This window comes from Populus trichocarpa, chromosome 12 (genome assembly GCF_000002775.5).
Source record: "Populus trichocarpa isolate Nisqually-1 chromosome 12, P.trichocarpa_v4.1, whole genome shotgun sequence".
NCBI lineage: Eukaryota > Viridiplantae > Streptophyta > Magnoliopsida > Malpighiales > Salicaceae > Populus > Populus trichocarpa.
The window spans coordinates 10,480,272-10,506,920 of record NC_037296.2 but is presented as its reverse complement, the minus strand read 5'-3'; the positions used below and the strand labels follow the sequence as shown (position 1 = coordinate 10,506,920).

Genomic DNA, 26,649 nt, shown 5'->3' with positions numbered 1-26,649 from the left:
ATAAATTTTAATTTCCTTTCAATCATCCACGTCTCATGAGTTACCTAATCACCATTCTCTAAATACAATTAATTTTGAAAGTTTCAGAAGTCTGGATTAATCAAGCATATGTATCTCGCACCAAGACTTGCCTTATTTCTCAAAAAAGCCATGCATCCCCATAGGGTACGGCCATAAAAGATGGATGACTTATCACCACATGCATCCCTTGCATGCATGTTTGTTTGCTTGTCGAAGGTATGCTTATGTTTCCAATGAATTGCTGAAAACCTCATTTCAAGATATCAAATATGTGAACACTTGCATACATACATATATACATACATACATATATACATACATACATATGTCAAGTTAATTACAGAAAAACCAAAAAAAATATTTATTAAAACAGCTATTGAAATAAAAAAAAACCCGGAGCTTTAATTACAAGTTATAGCAAAAGAGATCAAGAGACTGGTCTAGAAATTCCATTAAGTTTGGGGAACAAGAAAATGGGTCACTATTGGAAAGCCAAAAATTGTCATAGCAATCACCGAACAATACAGGGTCTTGCGAGCTAGTCATTTCCTTTACTTTTTCAGAATTGTCTTGTATCTCCGTATGGATTTCAGCTTCACCGTTGTGAGATAAAATTGGTTCATCATTTGAACTTAATTTTGTCCTGGAATTCGCCCCTAATTTTTCAGAAAATTTTGATGAAGAAGCACTAACTTTACATTTTTTCTGTTTGATCCCAAGTCTTTTGCTCAAATGAGTGTTCCAATGATTCTTCACCTGATTATCTGTCCTTCCCGGAACTCGACCGGCAATTAAAGACCACCTAAGAATAATAAATGAAAGTATAAGAATATATATTTGGTATGTTAACTTAATCATAGAAAGCAAATTATCCCACAATGAAACTTAACGTACAATAATGTAGAAGACAATTCAAAAGATATGGCAGCTAGGAACATGGTGGAAACAGTAAAAAATGATGGTGTCCTCTGGTAAAGTAAGAACTAAGAGTAAACCATGGGTATATAGAGCCATAGATTACAGGCATAGGTAAAAGAAAAGCATGGCCATTTTTCGCTATCAAGCTACATACGATAATTTTGATGAAAACGATTTTACACATTAAAAGTTTGCAATTTAAGCTGCGCATGTTCACCTCTGCTAAGAATCACGAGAGTCCTTTTTCGCACTTTTGTGAAATCATATCCGCACATGGTAGACCTTTCAAAATATATTGTTGCAGCTAATGTGGGTTACAGCTCCTCTTTAGAAGACAGGGCCAGCCTTGTCTCCCAAAAAATGTATTGTCCTAGCTCAGCCGATAGAGCTAGAGCAGCGAAAATGGGTTTTGTCCTTGTTTACCTATGATGTCTTTTAAAAAAAAAAGAGAAGACCCCGTGCTATATAAATGATCATCTCCTAGCTAGTAGATATTGTGAGATAATAGCATCATCACACATGCTATATATATATATATATATATATATATATATATATGTGTGTGTGTGTGTGTGTGTGTGTGTGTGAATTCATGCTGCCCAGAAACGCATGATATTGTGTGGCCATCCTCTGTGCATCAAGCAAATATTAAAATGAGATGATTAACTTGTTAAAACCACAGCTTTTTATAAGACTTGATAAGTATAAGCTGAGAGAATGAATCAGGAGGTTAATTATATCTGTGATTAGTCTTAACCAGATATTCTAATTATGCTAACTCAGAATTTATATAACCGTAAGAGAAGAAGAGAAACCTGTTGCCAAGAAGCTTATGGAGCCTGATGATAAGGTCATCTTCTTCTTCAGAGAAAACGCCGCGCTTAACACTAGGGCTTAGATAATTCATCCATCTTAACCTGCAGCTTTTGCCACATCTCTTGAGGCCTAAATCGCAATATTCAAACACAAACAAATCTTGTAATTAGCTGGTAAAAAGAAACATGCCACAAGTACTAATTAAAGCTAGCATTTCCTTCTATAGGCAAAGATTAAAAAGAGAAATCCCAAGTACCTGTGACTTTTGCTATCTGATTCCACTTCCCTTTGCCATGCACCTTTACGTGATCCGTTAAGATTCTGTCCTCCTCCTCTGTCCACAACCCTTTTCTATACTCACCATTCCCAGCTCCTTGCATTGTTGTCGCAGAGAAATGTTACAGAATATGGAGGGATATGCACGTTAACAAACCCCTTCTGGAGAGAGTTGGTAGCTCGAAAGAAGTTCTGTAATCTGGAATGGAACTCGTCTAGTTTATATATGGAGAGGATATGGAGGGTATTTATATGCTAGTCATGGTTCATGGATGGATAGAGAGTGTATGATTGTGGATGTGGTCACCGTCTCTTCCCAAAATTATTGCTGATTCGTGTACCCTTTTTTTTATTTTTTTCTTAAGCATGCATTTTGAATTAAATTATATATATTATTTGTCATGAATATTGACGACGTTCACTACAACAATATCACTATCAGTGGTACCCTCGTCGCCCTATAGCGGCCAGATGGGCTTTTGTTCATTACATAAACGATAACGCATAATAAATCTATGGGCCTTTTCAATTGTCAGGCCACCTTCGATTCTCCGGTCATTTCACGTTCACAGGCAGACTCCCAAATTACCATGTGGGCCAAGGCTAGGGGTAAATCTTTCTCAAATTTCTGCCTCCTGGTGTTTGCCCACAAACCAAGTCTTTTTTTTTTGTCAACCTCTCATTCGTTGTAAACAAGGGGACAAAAGCAAATATGTAGTGCACAATAATTTACAAGAATCATTCCCGATCTTTATATGCAATATACCAATTTGTTAACCATAAAGCATGCGTTATACCCATGGCCAACACAGCATTAAACATCTTTATCTTTTGTATCTGGTCGTTACATATATCGATGTGTCCAAAAGCATCTAATTTTCTTGTTGCAATGCCTCAAGTTGTCCGATGGTATAAATATTACGATGGACTCACGGATAAAAATAATTCATTAAAAATTTTTTTATTGATAATTTATGAATTATTAATGAGTTTGTCAATAATAAATATATTGATGAATTTATAAATAAAACACGCCAAAAAAAAGTTACCTGTTTTATTCTGTTGGTATATTCATCGATAAATATAATATATAACCGATAAAATACCTTTTATAATTTCATCGATGCATTAACAATAGTAGTTGTATTTGAAGTAATTCTTTTCCAACTCTCAAGAATATACCAACGGAGTTGTGCCATCAGTAACCCCGTCAGTAATATTTTAAAAATATTTTTCAAAAAAAAATATTGAATAAAAGTAGAAAAATAATTAAAATAGAATAAATTAGTATAAAAATCAAATATCTATTACAGAATTAAACATTTATATGTTCAAATAGAATAAATATAAAATAGAGAAGGAGGTTGGTCATCGTCGGGACCATGAGGTCAATTAGAGGGTGCACATGAATCACTCATATGTGATCTCATCTTCGTTATCAATCGGCGGTGTTCTTTATAATTAGCAGTGAGTCGTTCATATTTATCTTTAAGATGGGTCGTCCAGTCCTATACCTATTGGTCTAACATCACTGCAAACTTCGAAGTTTGAATGCTTGAAATTGATTGCGAACATCTAATGATCGAAGCACTACAAGTTGTCTGCAAGTTCTCAGTTGTAGTGTTAGAGAGTCCTTACAGTTGATTTCTATTGGGTCCACCAGACGATCCTACCTACAACCATAAATCTGGATCGATATCCGGAAGGGTCGAATGATCGTCCTCGTATCTCTCCTTCAATCGGTTGTTATATGTATCTTGGAAAGAAAAAAAAATAATTAAATTCAAGGAAATAATAACTTAAGAAAAAAAATAATTGAAAACCAACATACCACAAAGTGCTAATCTCGACTATCAACGAACTATTGCATCCCTTTTTGATGGTCATCACCCCGCACATACATTTCAATAAAAAGCTTTTTGGGTTTGGGTCGCGTCTAAGCACCATAGCCTGCAATAAAAAAAAATATTGTCAGTTAAATATATTTATAAAAAACAACTAATAAAAAAATGTATGTAATAAAAAAAATCATACCATTCGCTTTGAATGCAAAACGAACGGAATAGAGTCGCTAGTGTCTGTGATAATGGAACCGTGAACACATTTGTTCCAGTTATCCATATTGGATTGTGATCGTCGAGTGAAATGCGTGGACGTCACATGCTGAATGTATTTCACCCAGCATTTAAGTCCCTCCAAACATTCTCATGTATCAATCTTAGGTCGTCCACCATTTAAATCTTTCTTGGTTCTTGTCCTCCACCACAACTTCACATCACCTACAAGGAACATTGTATTGATGTCCTCTTGCTCACCCAAACTAGTCTTAGAAACATTGAAATACTACTCTGTCTTGTATAAAGTTCTTTAATTCCTTAGAACTCCTCACCCCATCAAAGGGTTTTGGTTTTTACAATTGAGCCTAGAAGGGCTCATATTAATGGAAGTGTTTGTGGCTTACAACCATCAACTTGTTTCTATTGTAAGTTAAATGTACTCTCTCTATCTCAACGTTTTTTTTTTTTGTGTGTTTTCAATGGCTATTGTAATCATAACTCCTTTTTTCCTTCATTTTTTCCAATGTATTTTAAATTTCCTGAAACAATGTCTCTTGGAGGTGATTTAGCCAATTGATGGTCATTTTAAGATTTTTTGTACTTCTATTTATTTTATTCAGTGTAAGTTTTTATAATAAAAAATAAAATAAAATGAACCAAGGATTGAAATGATGACCACAGAAGAAAACGGGACCAAAATGATGGAGAATCAAATATTATAATAAAAGATTATATAAATGAGGAAAGAAAAATAAATATAGGATCAAACAAAATTGAAATAGTTGTGACTTTAATAAGAATATTTATAGGAGATTCTGAACATGTAAGAAAATGAAATGAAGCAATCTTTAACCATAAAATTTTTAAATTAAAGATTATTATCCAATACGGTAAGAATATTAAAATCTTTTAATTTTTCTAGTTTTAACAGGAAACTCGATACTATAAAAGCTTAAAGAACATCATAAATATAGGGTAAAATCATAAAGTAAAAAATCATACAAAAATATTAAAAAAGATATATATATATATATATATATATATATATATATATATATATATATATATATATATAACACTCTTTTTGAAAAATACATCCTGTAAGAACAAAAAAGAAAGAAACATAAATCATTTTGTCAAAACTCAATCATTAGTCACACCACTGTAGCAACAATAGACTTCCATTAGACACCATTATACCCACACTAACCAATAGTTCTCTCAATCTTCCACACCTCGCGTTCACAATAGCTTTTCTACCATCTCCCTTATATTAACCTCAAAAACCTTTACTCATTACCATTTCCTCGAATAAATTGGGCAATTAACACTCTAAACATAATTAAATATGAAATGACACATATGAAAATGTTTTAGAAAAATATCACAATTTAAGGATATTATAGTTCAGAAATGTGACATTTCAATAATGTCGTGGTTGAGAACCAGAATATTTGATACATATCGCGTTTCAAAACTGCGACAACTGATGGCACGGTTCACAACCGTGACATTAATGAAATGTCATGTTTTTTAACCATGACATCTGATTCAATGTCATGGTTTAAAACCGTGGCATTCTCAAGGAGATCATTTTGAGAAACGGCTTGACATTTGATAAAACGGTTGGACAATAACCAAACTATAAGGTTTTAGGTCATTTCCATGCTTTAAGCTTGAAAAAGTTGATAAAATCATAGTTTTCATTAATCTGAATTTTATTTATTTTATGATCTTATAGAGTTAAAATAGTTATAATTTCATCAAAATTTGGATAGAGTTTCCTCTATATAGGAACTATATCTAAAATTTTATTCCGGTTAAAAAAAATAAAAAAATCATAATAACCACAATTAACAAATTCTAACTAAACTCAACATATTCTCATATTACATAATCATAACTAGCCCCATGATTTTTAATATAAAAATATCAAATGATGCTTAAAGACTAGAATGAGTTCAATTTTTAGTTGTTTTAAAAGCAAAATATAAGTGATGAATAAGTTTTTTAAGAGAGATATGAGGGAGATGATGAGTTTTTTTTTCAAGAGAGAAGGGGGCGTCTGTGTGTTGATGGTGTTTGAAATGTTTAAATTTTAATTGATGTCGCCCTTGTGAAGCGCGACATCTTAAGTTATTGCACTTCAGAAACACGACATTTTGTTAATGTCGCCCTTCACAAGGGCGACAAGGTCGAACTATGTCATTTCACCAAATGTTTTTCAAATGATGTCATTCCTCCAAATTTTTAAGTTTACTATGCTAATTTGACAAAAAAAAAAACCATTTCCTCCATCTTCTTTGGAAATGAACAATATTCATGATCCTTCATGCCCCTCTCACTAGAAGTTTAGCAGTCCATGATAGCCATTTCCCCTCACTAAAAACACACAATAACCAAACAATCCTAGAATTCTAATCCCACTCCTTCATTCTCCAACCCAAAATTCATAAAATAGATCATCCCTAAATAAAAATCCTTTTGCCTAAAGAATCAACCCAAAATTCTTCAAATCAAAATGTTTTGTTCTTTTTTTGCAAGTCAAATTCGGTGCGTGAAACACGTGTGCCACAACCTTCCCACACGTACTAGATGTGCAAGCATGTGAGCCTATACGTCAATATTTTCTAGTCTTTATTCATGGTCTCAAGTCAACTCCAATATCTTTCGAAGGTTATTTTCAAATCGGAATAAATTTTTATTTATTTTGAATAATTTATAATTTTATTGATTCTTTATGGGTATTATGATAGATATTTGAGATGTTGGAGTCCACATCATTGCATGGCAAGCTTGGGAGTATAAAGTTATGGGGCATTATTTTTTCAAGACGAGATAAGGTTAGAATCAATATCCATGATGGGGTTAAGAGGATCATATTTGATTTTTAGTTTACTTGATTCATAATGGTTAGGTCTCAATGCAAAAGTTTTATGCATATATAATTGTTTATATTTGTGTATAAGTTATCATCTATTTTGAGAACTCAATTCATAATTAGATGACCTATTCCTAGCTTTCATCTTTACATGTTAACTGTCAGGTGTTTAAATTAGCAAGTACATGTCTATGTTATTTATTATATGGTTTTTATTATTGTGTTTGTTATGGCATATAAGCTGTCATTATTTTAAAAATTCAACCCAGGGTTAGAGGGTCCTTTTTTTACTTGTATCCTTGGATGATTATTATCGAATATTTGAATTTGTGAATACATGTTTATAATCATGTTGGTATGTGTTATTTGTTTTATATTTAAAATATCTTCATTGATGCTGTGAGCAAGTTAGGTCGGATCAACTTGATCCCATAAAAGCCTATTAAGAATGAGTGGTGGCATTCGAACCACATATTTATTATAGGTCAACATTCGTCAAATAACTCACCATTCTAGCAAGTCCAATGCTTGAACATTTTCTAAATGGGGATCAAGCCCTTCTCATTTCTAAATAAAAAACCACTCTCTTAGTTTAGACTTTTAAACAAAACATGTTAGTTTAGGCAATTCCTAACATAATAAACACCATTCATTTTTTTTTAACAAAAATATAGTTTATTTTAGGTATGATATATAGGGTGATAGTTATCTTTTTTATTACATAACTAGCCCTTCGCCTAAAACTTCTAAAAGACCAGATAAGGTTTTCCGTTACTATAAAACTAGGTTGCGATATTTTGTTTCTTCTATTTTTACCCTTTGTTTTGTTAAGATGTCCCGTGTGAAAACTATTGGCCTATCATCTATTGAGTGATCTGCATCCTCTAGAATAGACCCTATCAAGCTTTCAAGATGTGTCAATATTTTTTGAATTATTTTTGTAGCTACTTGGTTACTTTGCATATAGATTTGGGCTATAAAGCTTTCCAAGCTTTAAAACCAAAAACTCTCTTATACCAATTATTATAGGGATAAATGTTTCACTCAAATTTTTTCCCATTATGTAGCAATATAGCCCCAACAAGATTCAACCTTACCTCATCAATTGCTCATGTTTGCCTACAATTAAGAGTTTCACACCCCAATAGAGGTTTCCTACAGCTCACTCATTATAAACAAACGAAACACACATGCAGATGTGTAGTGCATAATAATTTACAAGAATATTTTCCAACATTTATTAAACTCATCAAAGGAATACGTAAGTCCTTATGAGTGATATGTATAATATATCTTTTACCTATAAGGTATTACATACTACATAATATATTTTACAACCTACTTATAATAAAACTACGTAGAAGTTACATTTGAAAACTCTCTCCACTTTCTAGCAAGGACTTGGGCAATTAACTACATATCCCCCCCATAAACTTAGTAGTTTTCAGGACATGTCCACCCATGTGCCACATTAGTTATCCACTCCCTCATGAGAGGAGATAAAAAAATTAAAGACTTCAAAGACTTATTGAAGCTCCGATGATGACATTACTGGTATTATTAGAGAAATCTTGATGAGACAAATCCAACGATACTAAGAAATCTCACTAACATATATTGGAGTGGAGCACACGAGCTTCCTAGAGGTGGCAAGGCTCATGCCTTCGAGAAGCTCGTGTCCCTCACTATGATCTCTGTTAGTGAGCTACGCTGATATTGTTGGATTAATCTCGTTGAGATCTTTTATGGTACCGTTGATGTTGTTATCAGAGTATTGATGTGCTTCCAAAGTCTTTTCTTTTATTCTTTATGTTTTTTCTCTATCTTCTCTTCTTTTTGTAATTTATAAAGAGAGAGGAGAGAAAGAAAATAAATAAAGAAAAGATCTTAGAGGAAAACAAAATCTCATACGATGACATTACCGGTACTATTAGAAAAATCTCAACGAGATGAATCCAATGACACTAGAAAAGATCAGCAACGGTGACAAGAATGAGATACACGATTTACCCAAAGGCAAGTGAGCCCCACAACCTTTGGGTAGCTCGTATGACCCACTTCAATCTTTATTAATGAGGTTTCTTGGTATTGTTGGATTTATTTCATTAAGATATTTTTAATGATACTAGTGGTGTTATCACGAGAGTTTCGGTATACCTCCGAGATCTTTTTTTTCTTTTGTTATTTTTCCTCTCTCCTCTCTCCTCAATTTCATTTTTTATATATTATTTTATAATTTAGAGATAGTCGCAAGTGTTATATGCTACTCTTTTTAACTGTGTTATTTTCCTAAGTATTTTTTGCACTATGTTAATTTTTAAGTTTTTTTTTAAATGTGTTAAAATATATATAAAAAAACTTGCTAAAATTCTAAAGTATTTTTGTAGTTTAACACTTAAAAAAAGAGGATAAAATAACACAGTACACAAAATATTTAGGAAAGTAGTATAGTTTAGAGAGTCGCAAATGACATCTGTGACTTTGTCAAATGCTAAAAATAGGTTGACATGATTTACAGTAAAGAAATAAAAGAGAGGAGGGAGAGAAAAACAAGAAAAGAAAGAAAAAGACCCAAGACACACATCGAAACTTCGATGTCAACACCACTAGTACTATTGAAAAGATATCAATGAGACGAATCTAACGATATCAAGAAAAGTCACGAATAGTAATTGGTGTAAGCCACATGAGCCATCTAAATGTGTTAGGGCTCATTTGCCTTCAGACGACTCGTGTGACATTCTCCAGTCATTGTTGGTGACCTTCTTTGTTGTTGTTGGATTCGACTCATCCAGTGATGTCGTTATCGGAGTTTCGATGTGTGTCCGGGGTCTATTTCTCTCCTTTTGTCCTTGTTTTTCTCTCTCTCCTCTCTCCTTCTTGTAATTTGTGAAGAGAGAGAGAAAAGGAGAGAGAGAGAGAAAGAAATATCTTATAGGCACAACGAAGCTCCGATAATAAAATCACCGGTACTGTTAGAAATATTTGGACGAAATGAATTCAATGACAGCAAGAAAGGTTACTAACGGTGACTGGAGTGTGCCATACAAGTTGTCCGAAGGCAAATGGGCCCTGATTCATTTGGATGGCTCGTGTGCCCTACTCTGGTCACCGTTCGTGACCTTTCTTGATGTCATTGAATTAGTCTCATTGATATCTTTCTAACGATACCGGTGATGTTATTATCAAAGTTTCAGTGTGTCTTTAAGATTTTTTTCTTTCCTTGTTTTTCTCTCTCATCTCTCTCTTTATACAAGTTGTGTCAGCTTATTTTTAGCATTTGAGAGAGTAGCGGGTAACAGACTTTATGAGCTTTGTTATTTTTCTAAATATTTTTTTATTTTTTTATTTTTTAAAGTACCGAGAACCAAAAAAAACTCAAAATTCTATGGGTATCTCTTTCCCACTAATTTGGACAGTACATGATTAAACTGTTCTTTTGTTGCAGGAGTCAGGCCGATCAATCCACGATCCACAGGAACACAATTTTTATGTAGCAGCATGCTGTCCCACATATATATTTCCTCCTTTACGTCAAAATTAGCTTGTGATGATTTTATTTTGTTTTATTTTTTGTCTTGGACCTGGTTGGACTTCCAACCACACCAACACTACGCAGTAATCCACGAGCAATTTTGACATAGGAAGCATTTTTATGCGTCACTGTAACATCACCATATTGAACACCAACAATTACGAAAATCAAAGTGCTAGTATTCATAATGCTATATATCAGCGATGGGCAAGCACGTGATTACCATGAACAGATTTCAATGTAAAGAAGTTGGAAGGGTGTTTACCATTGCAGAAGTAGAAGCTAAAAAACTCCAGAGAGAGTTGATGCAGAGGCCTTTCTGAAGTGTTGAGATTGATAAGAGTCCGTGCCTGCACTGCACTGACCTGAATAGACTGGTGAGTGGTAAGTGATTTATTGGGAACTGTAAGATTTTGTTTTTCTAAATTGCAAAAAGAAGACAGTATATGCAGTTAAAGATGGGAGCAATGAACAAGGAAGGCCATGTTCCGCATTAAATACTTGTCACTTATTTTCTCGAAATGGCCCATCCTCCATTTAATTTATTCGTTTTTTTCCTGGGAGGAGTTGGACCATCGATCCATTTAAAGATTATTTGATGCAGCAATTGCTGGAACTTGGAATACCAACCTTTCTTGCGGTGCCATGGATTGCCAACCCCTTTGACTATCTGGTTATTGTTTAAAAGGTTAATGGATGAGAAAATTAGAAAATGGTGGATTAAAGGAAGAAATTGTTTTAAATTCAACTTCAGGAGTTTAAATTTGATGAAAACAAATGCTATGAAGATTATACAAAATTAAGCATACTTTGTGAAAGGGAGATTTTTCAATACAATTATGATGGGTATCATATTCCTCTCTAGCTCGAGTACATGGTGAAGCTTTTGAGGTCAAGATTGTTGACGAAACGCATGCCTTTACTGTACTGGTCAGAAAATCGACATGCAGCTGCAGCGATAAATACAACACCATTTAAGAGGCCTGGAAATTAAGTTAATACAGCAAAGATAATACCTGAAAACAAATCATACATCACCCTCAGTACGAAACCATTTAATGAAGGTTTCACGAGCAAGGTGCTCTGTCTTTACCCTCCATGACAATCTCAAAGATTTCAGGGGTGCAGGACAGTGTGGAAAGCACATTTTTACCTGCTTCTTTCTCTTGGTCTTTTGTTTGCTAAGTGAAAGAACCTCTGTTTCTCAAGGGTCGTATCTCGTCCACAAGATTTTCAGCCGGTAAAGGACCCTAAAGCCAAAAACAGGCACCAAATTTTCTGTCTCCATTTCACGATCGTAAGGTGTGGTTTGAGACGTGTCAGACTCCCGATAGCAACCGCAGTGCAAGGGACCACTCTGCATCTCAGATGGGATGGATCCAAAAGTCAAACCCTCCAATCTCAAAATAGGCTATCAATTCCATTCCGTTTCCGTTTTATAAATAACTAAAATATTTCATATTAATTTAAAAAATAAAATAAAAAAAATAAATTTTATTTTATTTTAAATCTAGGTCCGTTCTGTATTTTTTGAATAAATTTCGGTCAAAATATTCTGGTTTCATTTAATATGTTCCATTTTGTACTTAAAAAGTTTTTGAATCAAATTAAACCTGTTTGAATTTAATTAATTAAATCATCCAAGTATAAACTATAAAAACTTATTTTCATTACTATTTTCAATAACAATGATATTAATAATAATATTGAAAATAATTACTACTATTTTCATTAACAATAATATTAATTTTTAAAAATTAGATTTATCACTAATATATATGGTTTATATTCATGTTGTGTTTTTTCATATTTATACTTTGTAGGAATTTGAGCAAAATAATAAATACTTTAGATCTCATTAGCCTGGATAACATTGACATATTAAATGAATGGATTTGTGAAGAATCTAGCTTTCTTGATGGAGAGGATATAAGTTGGAAGACTATTGAAGCACCTTGTCTACTTGAACTTTAGAGGGTGAAGAGATGTTTTGATGACGAGAATAAGTTTGGTGGAAATGATAACTATTAAAATGTTTAGTTGATGACTTTCCCTACATACCACCACAAGATCAAGATCTTTATTTCTATTTTAATGATGGAGATGATATTTGATTTATATTTTTTTTATGTTAAAACATTTTATTTTCATAATATTTTGGTATTTTGTTTAAGTTAAATTACTTTAAATTAAAATTCTATATAATCTTGACTATTTAGAAATATAATATTGTGTTTGTATTACATAATTTATAATTAATTTATCTTGAATTTGAATCATATCATATATATATATATATATATATATATATATATATATATATATATGAACAAAACCAAAATACTTTATGAAACAAAATTGACAACCTTGATCCCAACAACTATACCAACCAGAGGACACCATAGAAACTGGATTATCTACTTGAGGTGAACAATACAACCTCGAAGCAGCACGTCAAAACACTCCAAAATCAAAATATTCTATTTCAATTGAAAAAACAAAATACTTTATGAAACAAAATTGACAACCTTGATCCCAACAGCTATACCAACCAGAGGACACCATAGAAACTGGATTATCTACTTGAGGCTCCGCAGGACAAAATAAAGCATGCAACGAAAAATGTGTTCGCAATTGTTGACAAGTTACATAAACATTACCAGCACAAATAATTAACGAAATTTGATGGAAGTTCAGTGCCTCTACATGTCCACAGTTACAAAATGTTGACTTATAGAAGCACTTGGAAAGAATCAATCCGAATCCTCAGCTTAAAATATTTTGCATCTTTTAAAGCGGAAGTAAATAGGCAAAAATCTCAAAAGGGACACTTTCCTCACAACAGTCCGTGTAAATTCAGGAAGTACTTGCCATTATAAGCCTCCGAAACTATGAGCTGGTGACCATTATATTTTGGTCTTCAAACTTCTACGTACATGAACCTGTCCCTTCCAGTTAATTAATATGGTGGATCCAAGAGACAATGTTCGCAGTTCTTCAATCATTCTGCAGTTGAAGTTTTGTTATAACAAGGAAATCGAAGGGGAAAAAAAGATTCAATAAAAAAAAAGGGGGGAAATGAATCTAAGGATGACAGGAATAATATCTGTTTGTTTTTTTTTTTAATAAAATATTTTTGAAAAAATTCAAAAAAAAATTATTTTTTATTTACTTTAAATTAATATTTTTGTGTTTTTAAATTAAAAATAATTTTTTTAAAATAAAAAATTATTTTAAAAACAAATTTTAAAAAACGAACTCTATTTCAAATGATTAAAGGGTTGAATCATAAATGCGATGCAAGCACCTGAATTTTCTGCAGCAATTTCTCTGCCATAATTTTCTGCTGCACTCCACTTAAAGTCTCCGAATTCATGATTGCATTGGCAACAATAATAACTATTGATGGAGAATTAGCATTCACCTATACTCATAAAAGGGTATTATCATTAGAATTTGATCTCTTCTACACAAGCAAAACAGAGCAGTCTTAAAGTTGGTATATCAATGCAAACATGACTAAAGCAGAGAAGATGAGACGACTATGAAACAAAAGAATGAAAGGAAGAGTGAGGGAAACAAAAAAAAAAAATGGAAATAAATATAGTAACACTGCTCAAAAAATCATACCCAAACACGGCCATTTAAGCCGACTGCTATCTCAAAGGAGAGCTTCTTGCCAAGAGCCTCAAGAACCGGACATGTTGGTGAGCTCAACAGCCTAAACATGAAAAAAAAATATCCATCATGAAACATAAATACGGAAGCTAGCTAAGTAATTTCGTTATGCAGTGAAAATCTTAAGGCAGTGGCTTTAGTCTATTAAAAGTTACAAGGGGAGATGTCTCACATTCTTGATAGACCAGTTGAACATTCAAACATGTAGCCATCTTTGAGGGCACCAAATTCTGCTGCCTTCCCACTGGCTATGAAACAAAAACATAATTTTAAGAAAGCTCAAGAAATAGTTTGCAATAATTCACAAAACAAACCAAACAGTAATATGACACAAGAACAAGCATGCTGATTAACCAACCATCAGTGCATGACAACTCAGGATTCATTCCAGGATTTGCCTTCACAACTCGAACATAGAGCAGGGTACCTGCCTGCTCCAAGCAGCATTGGTAAAACGAAACATTAGCTGTGTAATTTCAGTTTGAAGTGTTCAACCACAGTTTTTTGTTCATTTATGAATGTTCAAAGAAAGAAATAATCAAGACTGGGTGCCAAGCCAAAAGGCAGACACTGTTAAGGTAGTTGCAAGACTTGTGATTTCTGATGGTGAATTCTTAAATTGGTAAAATACTAGCCTCATTATGATATATATTTCCACAGGTGTCGTATTTCAAATTGCAGCAAATAAAGTTTCTTCATGATTAATTTCACTTTTACAGAATCCTGATATTTCTAGTTTTCCACGATGGCAAGCAAAATTTAGGCTGCAGTCCATGCAATTAAAATAAGATGGGATTACAAACTCAAACTTTTGATTTTTTGAAAAGATATCGTAGTTGCAAACTATTTGATATGATTTCCTTGCACACGAGAAACTAAGGCATAGACCAAGTAAACAATGCCACTAATGGATATATGACTTGATGAGTATGAACCTCAAATTTGGGTATGTTTCTCCTGGTCCCTCCTTCAAATGCAAGCACAGGCAAAAAAGCCAAGGCAGGTCCTTTTATGTCGATAAGAAAGTTCTGCAAATTCAAAGTTAAGGCAAGCATTTGGATCTAATAATATATTATAAAGCAAGATGGATGAAAAACACTAGAATTTAATTAAGGAGAAAGCATATACCAACTGTGAGAAGGACATGGGAAGCGTACAGAACAAGCATTTAACATAATAGATGGAAAGAAGAAATAAATAGAACAAGTATAAGCACTGGTGGCTCGTAAGCAAAACCATTGCAATGTTTTAAAGACATTACATGAAGTACACAAATCAGGAAAATGTACATACTGAAGCATTTAGTAATATCCCTTCACTACAATGAATTCCAAATATCCAGTCACCAGTCTACTGTTACTGATCACAGAGAATAGTGCAAGAAAGAAGATAGACTAGATCAGATCTTTCCTATCCATGCTTCCTTATGCCTTCCAAGCTAATTAAGAAAATCAACAGGTTATTTTGATTTAAGCCACAATTTGGTTCGGTCAATTTTGCTCATTAAAGAGGTCAACTTGTGTTTGACCAAAATCTCCTGCATCACATATTAGACCTCCTAACCAAAACTGGCAACTCGACCTGTGAACCTGTAAATACTTCTATTGTGATAAACCATGGTCTTGCTTTCTATCCGGATCATATTCCAACGACTAACAAAAGGTATTAAAGGTTGGCAAGGAAGTTGATCTATCTAGCTCATATTGGACCTGACATATCATATATTGTTGTGTTCAATTCATGCATAATCTAAATAACCAACACATGGATGCAGTGAATCGTATCTTGGCTTACCTGAAATCCTCTCTAGGTAAAGGTGTTATGTTCTCTCAACATAACCACCTGGATATTGTGGGGTATACTGGATCCAAATTAAATATAAAATCTAGCTTTGGATATGTGTCATTTGTTGGGTGTAACATTCTAACTTGGAGTAAAAAATAGAATGTGGTATCACTATCCAATGCGGAAGCAAAGTACCTTGCGTTCCATCAAGCAATTACAAAGCTTCCTTGCGTTCCATCAAGCAATTACAAAGCTTACTTGGCTCAAAATTAATTCTCTTGGGTGAACTTACCAATGGTGCTCTTTTGTGACAACACAGCGGATACTGAGATTGCTAACAAACTGATTTAACATAATCGAATCAAGCATATTGAACTTGACATGAACTACATCAAAGACAATCTCGACTCTGGTGTGGTTGAGATTTCTTCTATTAAAAGTGTGAATTATAATGATTCATGTTGTTACTAGTGATACTTTCCATAGTTCGCTATCCAAGTTGGGCATGTGTTATATAAATGCCCCAACTTGAGGGGGAGAGATAACAAATATTAGGTGTATACAACTATCAATTAGTTAGCTGATTTTTAACCTAACTTTTAGCTCCCAGATTGTAGCCTATTCAATTGTATAGTTGACTTAGCTAAATGATTGATATATATCTTTTATAAATACCCTTTAGTGATATGAACAAAAACTACCCAGCCTAATTCAATTCTTCACTTCATGTCAATAATAAAACTTAAATTTTCCAGGTCTTCCCAATTTAACCTATTTCTTTCTGGAGGGAAAAAAAATTGAGATGGATTATTTCATAACGCTAAAGCAGAAAGAAAGTTATGGCAATCATCAAGTGATTAATAGCATCAATCTCACAACATAGCTCATATTTAAAGTGCTTACATCTGATTTAGAGTCTACAACAATTCCAAGAACACTGTCCTCCGCACACGGTACATACTGTACAAAAAATCAAATAAATCATCATACACAAGATAATGAACATCAACCACAAAAAATATTTAAAGTCATGTGTGAGATAAAACAGATAAAGTTCCTACCTGAAATCACTTGCATAATAATACCATTCATTGGATGAAGGGATCTCATTGTGGATCCCATCCACTGAATGAATTAAATTTTCAAAGTGATTTAGGGACGAAACTTTCCGTAATCTTGGCATAATTCACTAATGTGCAAATTACAAATTTTCTATAAAATCACGTTGAGATTGGCAACTAAAAGAGAATAAATGGCAGCAGCAGCAGCGCTTCCCATACAAGATCACACAGAATACTAACTCAATCACAAAGAAGTATTATATTATTTAAATTTTGAGCAATCTGCTAGATTATCCACTGTTGGCATCAGTGCATAAACTATAATATAAGATAGCTAACAAATAAAGAAAAATCCAACACTAAAACTGTTCATTCCTCATAGAAAATAATGAAATGCCTTTCAAATCCCACCTTTATTTTCTCCAAACCATTCAAAAATATTTAACACAAATCAACCCTCCCATTTAGCTCGTTACTGTGGTCCCTTTCAAATTGTTGAGTAATTTTAAACAAATTTAAAGCATATGCCCATAATATTATGAAAAACAAAAGTCACAGCTTGCCACATCACCAACTAATAGGCAATCAGTAAGTAAGCAAGCATACCCTCTTTTGGGAGGTTTCAACCCAATATTTATTTGGCTTTGAGAACCTCAATTTCCCTGCTTTCATTACAGATATAGCATCACAGTCCTGTTAAATTAAAGACACCAAAACTCAAACCAAATTTTGAATAAAGAAACAAACTTTGCAGTCCAAGAAATTGAAAAGTTTATTTTTTTAAAAAAAAAAACCCTAAAAGATAGACCTGACGGAGCCCACTACCAAGCTTAATTGTCTGGTTAGTCATGCTAGAAAGATCAACAACCACATCTCCTGGTACCTACAATTTGACAGAGAGAGAGAGAGAGAGAGAGAGAGTTTGAGTCTCATAACTGTACGAATTGGAAATTAAATCTGTAAGTGTATAGAAGAATATGAAAACCTACCACTAAGTTATCAATAAAGGTTGCCGGCGAACCAGAGGATTTACTCTCCATATTTATCGGCGATTGAGACTTCTCTGTGCGTTCTTCGCTGAGGAGGGAATTTAGGGAAGCGGGAATTTATATACTATTCTTAAAACGCACCGTTTATGATAAATATCTGACAAGAGCGGTCTTGAAAAATTCCCCAAACGACTTGTCGTTTTTACTGTATCCCTAAAAATTAACGTAAGAAAACAAGAAGAGAATATAGGTGTTATGAATATGATGTCGGAGTTGGAAGTCTGGAACCTGAAAACGACATCACTTGATTGAGCTAGTTCCAAAGAGCAAATGGAAATTGTACGGTCACACTGGCTTCCGTTGAATGGTCATTGCTTGAGTCACAAACTTGTGTCAGTTCCGTACAAGGTAACTCTCAGAAATCTTGAAAAGACAACTTTAATTTCTTGTAGCTTACAAAATAATGCTACTTCAATTCGGTTAGCTGAAAACCCATCTGAGAAATCAATTTATTCACGTGGGTTTTTGACCACGAAGTCTGTTATGGATGTTTCAAAGGTTAATAGGATGATTAAGGAGTGTACAGAAGATGGGTTTTTCGAGGATGCAATTAGAGTGTATCTTGATTTCATTGAATGTGGTTTTCCAGTTGAGGAGTTCAGGTTCTTTCCTTGTTTGATTAAAGCGTTTGGTGGGCTTTATGATGTTAATAAAGGGAAACAAATTCATGGGCATTTGTTGAAGTTTGGGTTTTTACAAGACATTTTTGTTAAGAATTCTCTTTTGGGTATGTATTGGAAATGTGGGGCTGGTGGGAATGCGGTTGACATGTTTGAGAGGATGGAGGAGAGAGATTCAGTTTCGTGGAATACAATGATATCTGGGTTTTGTCAATCAGGAGATTATGTGAAATCGTTGGTGATGTTTAGAAGGATGGTTAAGGAATGTGGTGGTTCATATCATAACCGGGTGGCATGTCTTGCTGCTCTTTCATCGTGCGCTTCAATTAAGTGTTTGACTCATGGGCTAGAGATTCATGGGTTCCTTGTGAAAAAAGGGGTGGATTCTGATGAGTTCTTGGTGAGTGCGTTGATTGAAATGTACATGAAATGTGGAGATATAAAGAATGCTGAAAATGTTTTTGAGAGAATTCGGGATAATGAGTTGGTGGGAAGGAATATGGTGGTATGGAATGTGATGATCTTGGGGTATGTTTCAAATGAATGTCTTTCATTGGCTTTGGAATTGTTTGTTGAGATGTTAGAATTAGGGATTAGCCCAGATTCGTCAACTGTAGTGGTTGTTTTAGTTTTGTGCTCCCAGTTGCTGGATTTAGCTGTTGGAAAGCAAATCCATGGACTCATTCTGGGTCTTGGCCTGGATGATGATGTAAGAGTTGGAACAGCTCTTATGGAGATGTATTTTAAATGTGGTGATCCTGAAACCAGTTTGCAAATATTCAAAAGGTCTCAAAATCATAACTTAGTCATGTGGGGTTCAGTGATGTTGAATTGTGCTCAGAATGGTTACCCAAATGAAGCATTGGAATTTTTCAGTGAGTTTATGTTGGATTGTGGTTTTCCAGATCCTGTCATTCTTTTGGCTGCACTCCGGGCATGTTCATTCTTATCTCTTAAGCCTAGAGGGATGGCAATTCATGGATTTGCTATAAAGATGGGGTTTGATTCTGATGTTTTTGTTGGTGGTGCCCTAGTTGATTTCTATGGAAAATGTGGAGACATGGAGTATGCTCAACAAGTTTTTTATGGATTATCAACCAGAGATCTGGTATCGTGGAATGCGCTAATATCTGGATTTGCTCAAAATAAGTGTGCAGATGAAGCTTTGAAGGCATTTCGTGATATGCAATCTAAACAAATCAAGCCCAATACTGTAACCATGGCATGTATTCTTTCTGTTTGCACTCACTTGTCAGTCATGATCCTTTGTAAGGAGGTTCACTGCTACCTACTACGGCATTGGTTTGAGACCAATGCTCTTGTAAACAACTCTCTAATAAGTGCCTATGCCAAATGCGGGGACATACATAGCTCACGGACTGTGTTTGAAAAATTGCCTGTACGAAATGAAGTCACGTGGAATTCAATCCTACTGGGTTTTGGAATGCATGGCCGTACTGATGAAATGTTTGCAACATTTGAAAAGATGAAAGAAGCAAACATAAAGCCTGACCATGGAACTTTTACTTCCCTCCTTTCCAGCTGCAGCCATTCTGGGAAGGTTGACGCGGGATGGAAATATTTCAATAGCATGATGGAAGACTATAACCTTGAACCTCGAGTTGAACAATATACTTGCATGGTTGATCTTCTGGGCCGAGCTGGCAATCTAAATCAGGCATATGATCTGATAATGTCAATGCCTTGTTCCCCAGATGATAGAATATGGGGTTCCCTTCTGGCATCCTGCAAAAATCATGGTAACACAAAGTTGGCAGAAGTTGTGGCAAATCACATATTTGAACTAGATGCTTCAAGTGTTGGTTACCGTGTACTCCTCGCAAATTTGTATGAAGATTCTGGAAATTTGAATGAAGTTTTTCGAGTTCGAACTGATATTAAACAAATGGGACTGAAAAAGCAGCCTGGATGCAGTTGGATTGAAGTTGATAACAGCATACATATATTTGTTGCTGGTGATTACTCACATGATCGGTCTGGGGATATCTATGCTACCATAGAAAGTTTATCACTAGAAATGAAAAGAGTGGGGTATGTTCCTCACATTCAAGCAGCAAGCAACAAGTACTGGGCTTGATGAGTTAAAGGATAGCATTGTTTTGATAAGAAGAAAGGATTCTGTCTTCGGGGGTAACCTTGTAAGGAGAAACAAGAAAGAAAACTATTTGAATTATGTTCAATCAATACTTGTCAATGCCAAGCTGCATGGATGGTACTGGAAGGCAAGGTAGCTGGCATTTATCAAGTGATTGATATTTGAAATGATTTGTTGGAACCACGTAGATGCCAACTGATTAGTTTTTCCTCCCTGAAACTAATCAGGTATGTTTCTGTACGACTATCTGATATTTGTCTTTACCCTAGATTGGTCATTTTTGTTCATTAATGCTGTCAAATTATTTTATCTTCTAAGCATCAACATGTCTTCACATTTTCAGGCAAACTTATCTGAGGTGAATTGGACAATTTGATGGTAAACAGAAGGTGAAAAGTTTATTCCTGAAATGCCAGTCGAGAGCTTTCCTTGAAATCTTGAATGCAAGTCATGTATAATGCCTTCACTTGAAATTTTGGAAATTGAGCTGAAGTATGTAGTGAGCCTGATGAGGCCGAGGATGGCCTTGTTTTTCTGACAGGAATGGTTTCTGTCTGAGGGTCTAACCTTGTAAGTGGCCAAAAAAAAATCACTAGTTGAAAGTAATGAGCCAATGCTTGTTCAACGCCAAGATGTATGGGATGAGATTGGAACGAAAGGAAGCAGGCATTGGTTGAGCAATTGAGATTTTTGATAATTCTCAGTGTTGTGCAGATGCCAAGTAATTGGTTTTTTTCTCAGAAACTAACCAAGTAAGTTCGTGTTGCGACTACCTGATGTTTCCTCATTCCCCAGATTGGTCGCTTTCGCCTCATTAAAATGCTGTCAAATTATTTGTCTTTTATAAGCAGTTAACATGCCTTTTCATCTCTGGCAAACTTAGCTGAGATGAAATTAAACGATTTGCTGGTAAAATAAAAGTTGAAAGGCCTATTCCTGATGGGGACACTTGAGAGCTTTTCTTAAAATCCTGGAGGAAGACTATTCATGTTTAATGCTTTTACTTGAAATCTTGGAAATTGAGCTGAAGTAAGTAGGATGTTAAGATCAGCCAGCCCTAAATTTGTTTCAAAAGAATGGAGTGTTTGAATTTCATTGATGTTATTGCATGATCGGGGTCTCATCTCATCACCTTATATTGTCAACAACTCACCATCCTAGTTGGCTCAGATGAAGAGGTATCTGATCCCATCCTCTTTGAAAAATTCACTAGACTTGTGCGGTGATACGTTCTGGGTCCGTGTTACACTGCATGTATTTTTTTCCCGTAAAAACAATGTTTAAGGGACACAATTATGTTTTTTTAAAAAATAAAAATAACAACTTGGATTATAGTTTTAATTGGGTTTAATTAGTTAATTTTTTTTAATTAAATAAAAAAATTGATAAAAATAGAAAACCGATAAAATAAAAAACAATTAATGATAAGTTGGAAAAAAAAAACGTACAAAATTGAATAAAAAAAGAAAAAAAAAACAGTTTGATGTAGCTTAATAGATATGTAGTCTGGGTAATAAGAGATATGTCAATCCGGATTCACTTGCAAAACTTGTGATTCATGTCATGAGATCAAGATGACCTAATATAAAAAGAAATTGAAGAAAACCATCAAATTAATTTTTTTTTTAAAATCAAACAATGAAATCATAAAACAAAATAGATAAAAATAAAGAAATGATGTCGACTAGTGTTAAACTTTTTAAATTCATGACTCGGGTCATTAAACTAGAGGCACCATACATGAAAAAACTACGAAACATAATCTTCAATAAATCAAATATTGAATGATAAAATTGAAAAACAAATCAATTATATAAAGGATCTAAAAAAATAACAATTAGAAGAATAAATATAAAAATTAAAAATAAAAATAAATAAGAAGACAACAAAAAAAACTTTCGATTGAAGTGTGAAATTAAAAGAAAAAAATTTAACAAAAAAAATAAAAATCAAAAAAATAAAAACTAAATTAAAAAAATAATATATCATAAATTTAAATTGAGAAATAAAATTAAAAAAAAAACTAAAATGATTTGGAAAAAAAAAATTACAAGCATGCTCTAACATCCTCGATTATGTTGGATGGAACGTTACAAAATAAAGAAAAATTAATAGCATTTACTATTATCAAAGATTTAAACGTAATAAACAACGAGGAGCACAAAAAACTAATAAATAAATATGAAAATGAAAATCAAGAAGACAACCAAATCCATGCCTGCAGTTGTTTCGAAGTATGAATCTATGAGAACACCAAGAACCTATGCCTTTCTTCTTTTCCTTCTTGAATCAACTCCTATAACACATTGTGTTCCATTTGAATAAATACAGCTACACATGTAGCATCTTTACAATACCTAAATGCCATCACTGTTTATGCCATGAGAGTTGTCATCAAGGAGGTTCTCCAGTGACCTGGCTTTTCTGCTCCGAACTCTGCCGGCTTCTTTCAACAGCTCGGCCAGCCTTTTTTTCTCATCAACAACATCTGGATTCGCTGTCCCGAGCTTTTCCTCCCTCATCCCAACAACATACTCTAAGATTTCAATTGCATCGTCCAACCTGCGTTAAACATTACAGAGCACCTCAACTGAGCTTCAAGTAGAGCACATTCAGGCTAACACATCCATGTTTTACAAATTAAATAAATCTAGAGAAGAAAATGCATCACATCCATTTGGTAACTATACCACCTAACAACATCAAATCGTAAAATGAGCAACATTGATGACTTGACTAGAAATTAAAATGGCATTAAGCCTTTGACAGATGCAAACGAGGATGGCATGGAGAAAAGGCACGAGAAATGGTAAAAGGTGCACACCTGCCCGTTGCATCATAAGTGCCTGCAAGATTGCTATATACCCCAAGAGTGTCAGGGTGATAAGGTCCACACTCTTGTTCCAGAACAATCTTGGCTTCCTCAAACAATTCTGCAGCCTCATTTATAGCATTGCGCTGCGCACAGGCGAGACCCATTTGGTTGAGAGCAATGCCAAAGAAAGCAGATTTCTTCTCTCCGCTTGAACGGAGCTTTGAAATTGCGTTCTTAAAGGAGTTGTAAGATTCGGAATAATCTCCCAGCATGTAGTACATGACACCCATTTGAGCTTCAATTCCAGCAATTGTGCTTTGTTGACCAGGTGCATCTTTATATATCTTTAACGCCTTCTTTAGCAACTTGATTGCCTGATCGAGCTCATTCATTGATTCATAGACAGCAGAAACATCAGTGAGACCACTAGCAACCTCCTCTGGAGGGATCCCTAGCAAGGGCTTTTCATAAATCCCAAGGGCATTCTCACAATATGATTTTGAGTCCCTCAACTTCCCAGTTCTGTTACATAAATGAGCCAAACGAACAAAAACTGAAGCAACAGATGGATGATTCTCTCCTTTTGTTATCTTAAAAGCTGTGAGTGCTTTTTGATAAGCAAAAATAGCCTCATCATACCTAGACAAAGATAAGTACGCATCTCCGATGCTACAATCAACACAGGCCACCTCAGCTTCCTGGCCATTTGCCACCATGGCCATACTGGCTAACACAAGATGTTCAAGAGCATCTTCATGATCTCCCTTTGTTTCACATATAAGACCCATAAGCCGTCGATCCGCTGCCTCTTCTAGAGAAGCAGGAGAACCGTTGTCTCTATGAATGTCTAGAGCCATCTGGCAAACCTTCTGCGCATCATCAAACTGCAATGCTTGAACATGGGCCTCAGCCAAATATCTACAAGTCTCGCCAACTCTAGGGTCAGTTTCTCCCAGAACTTGTTTCTGCACTTCCAATCCTGTTGAGTAGCACTTTGTTGACTTCTCAAGCTGGCCCAGGATCGCATAAGTATCACCCAACTGCATGTAACCAGCAAACTTGGCAAGGGCATGCTCTTGGCCTTCCTCGGGCACTGGAATCTCAATTGAATGCTCAAGAATGGGAATGGCCTCGCTATACTGGCCTATGCTGCAGTGTATAGCTGCTGTGACATGCAAACACATTACCAATTCTAAACTGGGTTTATCATTTGCACATATTTCGAATGATTTAGATGCTCGAAGAGCTAATTCAAGAGCTTTCTGGGGATTATCCCCTGAAGAAATCAAATCCCTTGCTTGCTTTAGCAAAAATTGTCCAAGATCTGGATTATCTAAACCCGATTCTGATGAATCCTCGGTTCCATTCGGTAACTTTACTCCTCCCAGTGAAGAATTTCTTTGTTTCTTCATCAATCTGACTCCCACATTTCCTTTTTTCAAATTCTTATCATTCTGCTTGTCAATAGGAGGTTTCTCTGGAGGACATTTTCCCTTAGGAGTCAACTTCGATGATGCTTCAGAGTCCAAAGGCTTCTTTGAGGTTCTTGAAGAGACAGACTTGGTGCTTGCAGATTTGGTCTTGTCCAAGTTCCCCGACTTCTTGCTCCCTGATGAACTTCCCTTCTTGGAAGAAGAGTTGCTATGAGTGCCAAGTTCTGGTTTATCTACCTCTTCCTCTTCCTCTTCCTCTTCCATTATCTCAACCTCTCTCATCTCTCCTCCTACCAGATGGCGCAACTCAGAATCAATCCTAGACTCTTCACCATCAGATCCAAAGCTATGCCTTAAGGGAGACTGATCAGAACTCTGCATATCACACACATTCTCATAAAGCTGCTCGATGGAGGTGTCAAGTACCCCATCAACTGCCACTCCATAAACAGAAACTCCATCTATAGGAGGATCTAGGCCAGTACTGCGACGGCTGTGCGGACTCGATTTTCTCCTTGGGGACTTATAAGGCACAGAATTGTCCTTCATCGGCACTGAATTTCCATTCATTTCATTCACTATTCCTTCCTCATCAATTCCATCCATAACAATTCCAGGCATCTTTATTCACCCAAATCAATGAAAACACTGAGTTCCAATAAACTAACTGCAACAAAGTTTCCATAAATAAGGAAAAGGGCATGCTATATCAAACAATTGGCACTGTAGATAAAAAAATCATATATTTAAACTATCTAATTATATACAAGATGCACCAACCTCGACACATGTAGCTAAAACATGACAAAGTCAACTAAAACCATAGCAAAAACACCAATGATAACATCAAAAGCTCAATCCTTTAACTTGTGCTTTAAACAGCCCTTTAAACTTTCCATGTTTGCAACAGCAATAAAAAATCTAACGTTTCTTAATTAGATCTTTCGAAAAAAAATGTTTCCAAAACTCAGTAAAATGAACCCTTAGATTATAAACTCATCAGTACAAAACAATACAGTCCCACAAATTATATAACTGACACAACAAAAAATCAATGAACAAAAATGCAAACTTTAATTTTTTCTGACAGTTAACCTCTCAAACTGATCCAATAACAGACAGAACATAAAAGGCAAAAAAAAAGAGAAGACATTGATAAATTCAGTACCTTAAAAACCAGTCATGAAAGAAGATTCCAAGATGATATGTTATCCGGGCTTTTTAAACAGGAGATAGAGATTGAATACTGATGTGATTACATATAGAGAAAGACACGCACCCAAAAAAAAAAAAAACAATCTTGAATTTGGTTTTGTGTCAATCCTTGTGTGTGTGTGTCTGTGTGTGTGTGTGAAGGAAGAAGTTAGGCAGTTGAAAAAGAACAAGGGGTTTTTGTTAAAAATAACACAAGGACAATATGGCAGCTTTCATAGCTTAGCTGGTTAGAAATGAAAATGGTAGAATAATAAAAAAAATTAAAAAATAATATATATATATATATATATTCTAGCAGAGGTGGAATGTCAGAGAGGGAAAGGTTAAAGAAGGGGACTTTTCTCCCACCCTAAATATAAGGCCTGCTGCTGCC

General features: G+C 34.6%; 4 protein-coding genes across 5 annotated transcripts; 1 reads left to right on the top strand and 3 right to left on the bottom strand.

The window, feature by feature from the left end:
* Positions 1–358: 358 nt before the first annotated feature.
* LOC7483498 (transcription factor WER) lies at positions 359–2,307 on the bottom strand. Its single transcript, XM_002318009.4, has 3 exons — positions 2,012–2,307; positions 1,755–1,884; positions 359–823 (listed from the first exon to the last, which is right to left on the bottom strand). Exons 1-3 carry the CDS (start codon positions 2,133–2,135, stop codon positions 427–429), a joined length of 651 nt encoding a protein of 216 aa, XP_002318045.1. The 5' UTR covers positions 2,136–2,307; the 3' UTR covers positions 359–426.
* A 10,793-nt stretch (positions 2,308–13,100) lies between these two features.
* Positions 13,101–18,172, bottom strand: LOC7458031 (uncharacterized). The gene is made up of 10 exons (XM_002318008.3): positions 18,018–18,172; positions 17,837–17,911; positions 17,635–17,721; positions 16,871–16,927; positions 15,118–15,210; positions 14,541–14,613; positions 14,355–14,430; positions 14,135–14,225; positions 13,812–13,928; positions 13,101–13,510 (listed from the first exon to the last, which is right to left on the bottom strand). The coding sequence occupies exons 1-10, from the start codon at positions 18,066–18,068 to the stop codon at positions 13,502–13,504; spliced, it is 729 nt and encodes a 242-aa protein (XP_002318044.1). The 5' UTR covers positions 18,069–18,172; the 3' UTR covers positions 13,101–13,501.
* Positions 18,173–18,213: 41 nt separating this feature from the next.
* On the top strand, positions 18,214–21,910 carry LOC7483497 (pentatricopeptide repeat-containing protein At1g11290, chloroplastic). The gene is made up of 2 exons (XM_002318611.4): positions 18,214–21,040; positions 21,157–21,910. Exon 1 carries the CDS (start codon positions 18,348–18,350, stop codon positions 20,793–20,795), a length of 2,448 nt encoding a protein of 815 aa, XP_002318647.3. The 5' UTR covers positions 18,214–18,347; the 3' UTR covers positions 20,796–21,040; positions 21,157–21,910.
* A 1,001-nt stretch (positions 21,911–22,911) lies between these two features.
* LOC7483496 (protein KINESIN LIGHT CHAIN-RELATED 3) lies at positions 22,912–26,574 on the bottom strand. Of its 2 annotated transcripts, XM_024582470.2 has the most exons (3): positions 26,230–26,574; positions 23,638–25,728; positions 22,912–23,375 (listed from the first exon to the last, which is right to left on the bottom strand). In XM_024582470.2, the coding sequence occupies exons 2-3, from the start codon at positions 25,680–25,682 to the stop codon at positions 23,171–23,173; spliced, it is 2,250 nt and encodes a 749-aa protein (XP_024438238.2). In that variant the 5' UTR covers positions 25,683–25,728; positions 26,230–26,574; the 3' UTR covers positions 22,912–23,170. The 2 variants fall into 2 exon arrangements, with proteins under 2 accessions (XP_024438238.2, XP_052301944.1); XM_052445984.1 differs by lacking the exon at positions 26,230–26,574 and having other exon boundaries at positions 23,638–25,749.
* Between the last annotated feature and the right edge of the window lie 75 nt (positions 26,575–26,649).

Excerpts from the sequence above, each read along its gene's own strand:
- LOC7483497 (XM_002318611.4), top strand. The coding sequence starts at position 18,348 with ATGGAAATTGTACGGTCACACTGGCTTCCGTTGAATGGTCATTGCTTG.
- LOC7483496 (XM_024582470.2), bottom strand. The coding sequence starts at position 25,682 with ATGCCTGGAATTGTTATGGATGGAATTGATGAGGAAGGAATAGTGAAT. Across the intron at positions 23,376-23,637 it reads ACTTATGATGCAACGGGCAG|GTTGGACGATGCAATTGAAA; the intron begins GTGTGCACCTTT and ends TGTTTAACGCAG.
- LOC7483498 (XM_002318009.4), bottom strand. The coding sequence starts at position 2,135 with ATGCAAGGAGCTGGGAATGGTGAGTATAGAAAAGGGTTGTGGACAGAG. Across the intron at positions 1,885-2,011 it reads TCAGATAGCAAAAGTCACAG|GCCTCAAGAGATGTGGCAAA; the intron begins GTACTTGGGATT and ends ATTGCGATTTAG. Across the intron at positions 824-1,754 it reads CATAAGCTTCTTGGCAACAG|GTGGTCTTTAATTGCCGGTC; the intron begins GTTTCTCTTCTT and ends TATTATTCTTAG.
- LOC7458031 (XM_002318008.3), bottom strand. The coding sequence starts at position 18,068 with ATGGAGAGTAAATCCTCTGGTTCGCCGGCAACCTTTATTGATAACTTA. Across the intron at positions 17,912-18,017 it reads CCTTTATTGATAACTTAGTG|GTACCAGGAGATGTGGTTGT; the intron begins GTAGGTTTTCAT and ends GTCAAATTGTAG. Across the intron at positions 15,211-16,870 it reads TTGTAGACTCTAAATCAGAT|AACTTTCTTATCGACATAAA; the intron begins GTAAGCACTTTA and ends TTGAATTTGCAG.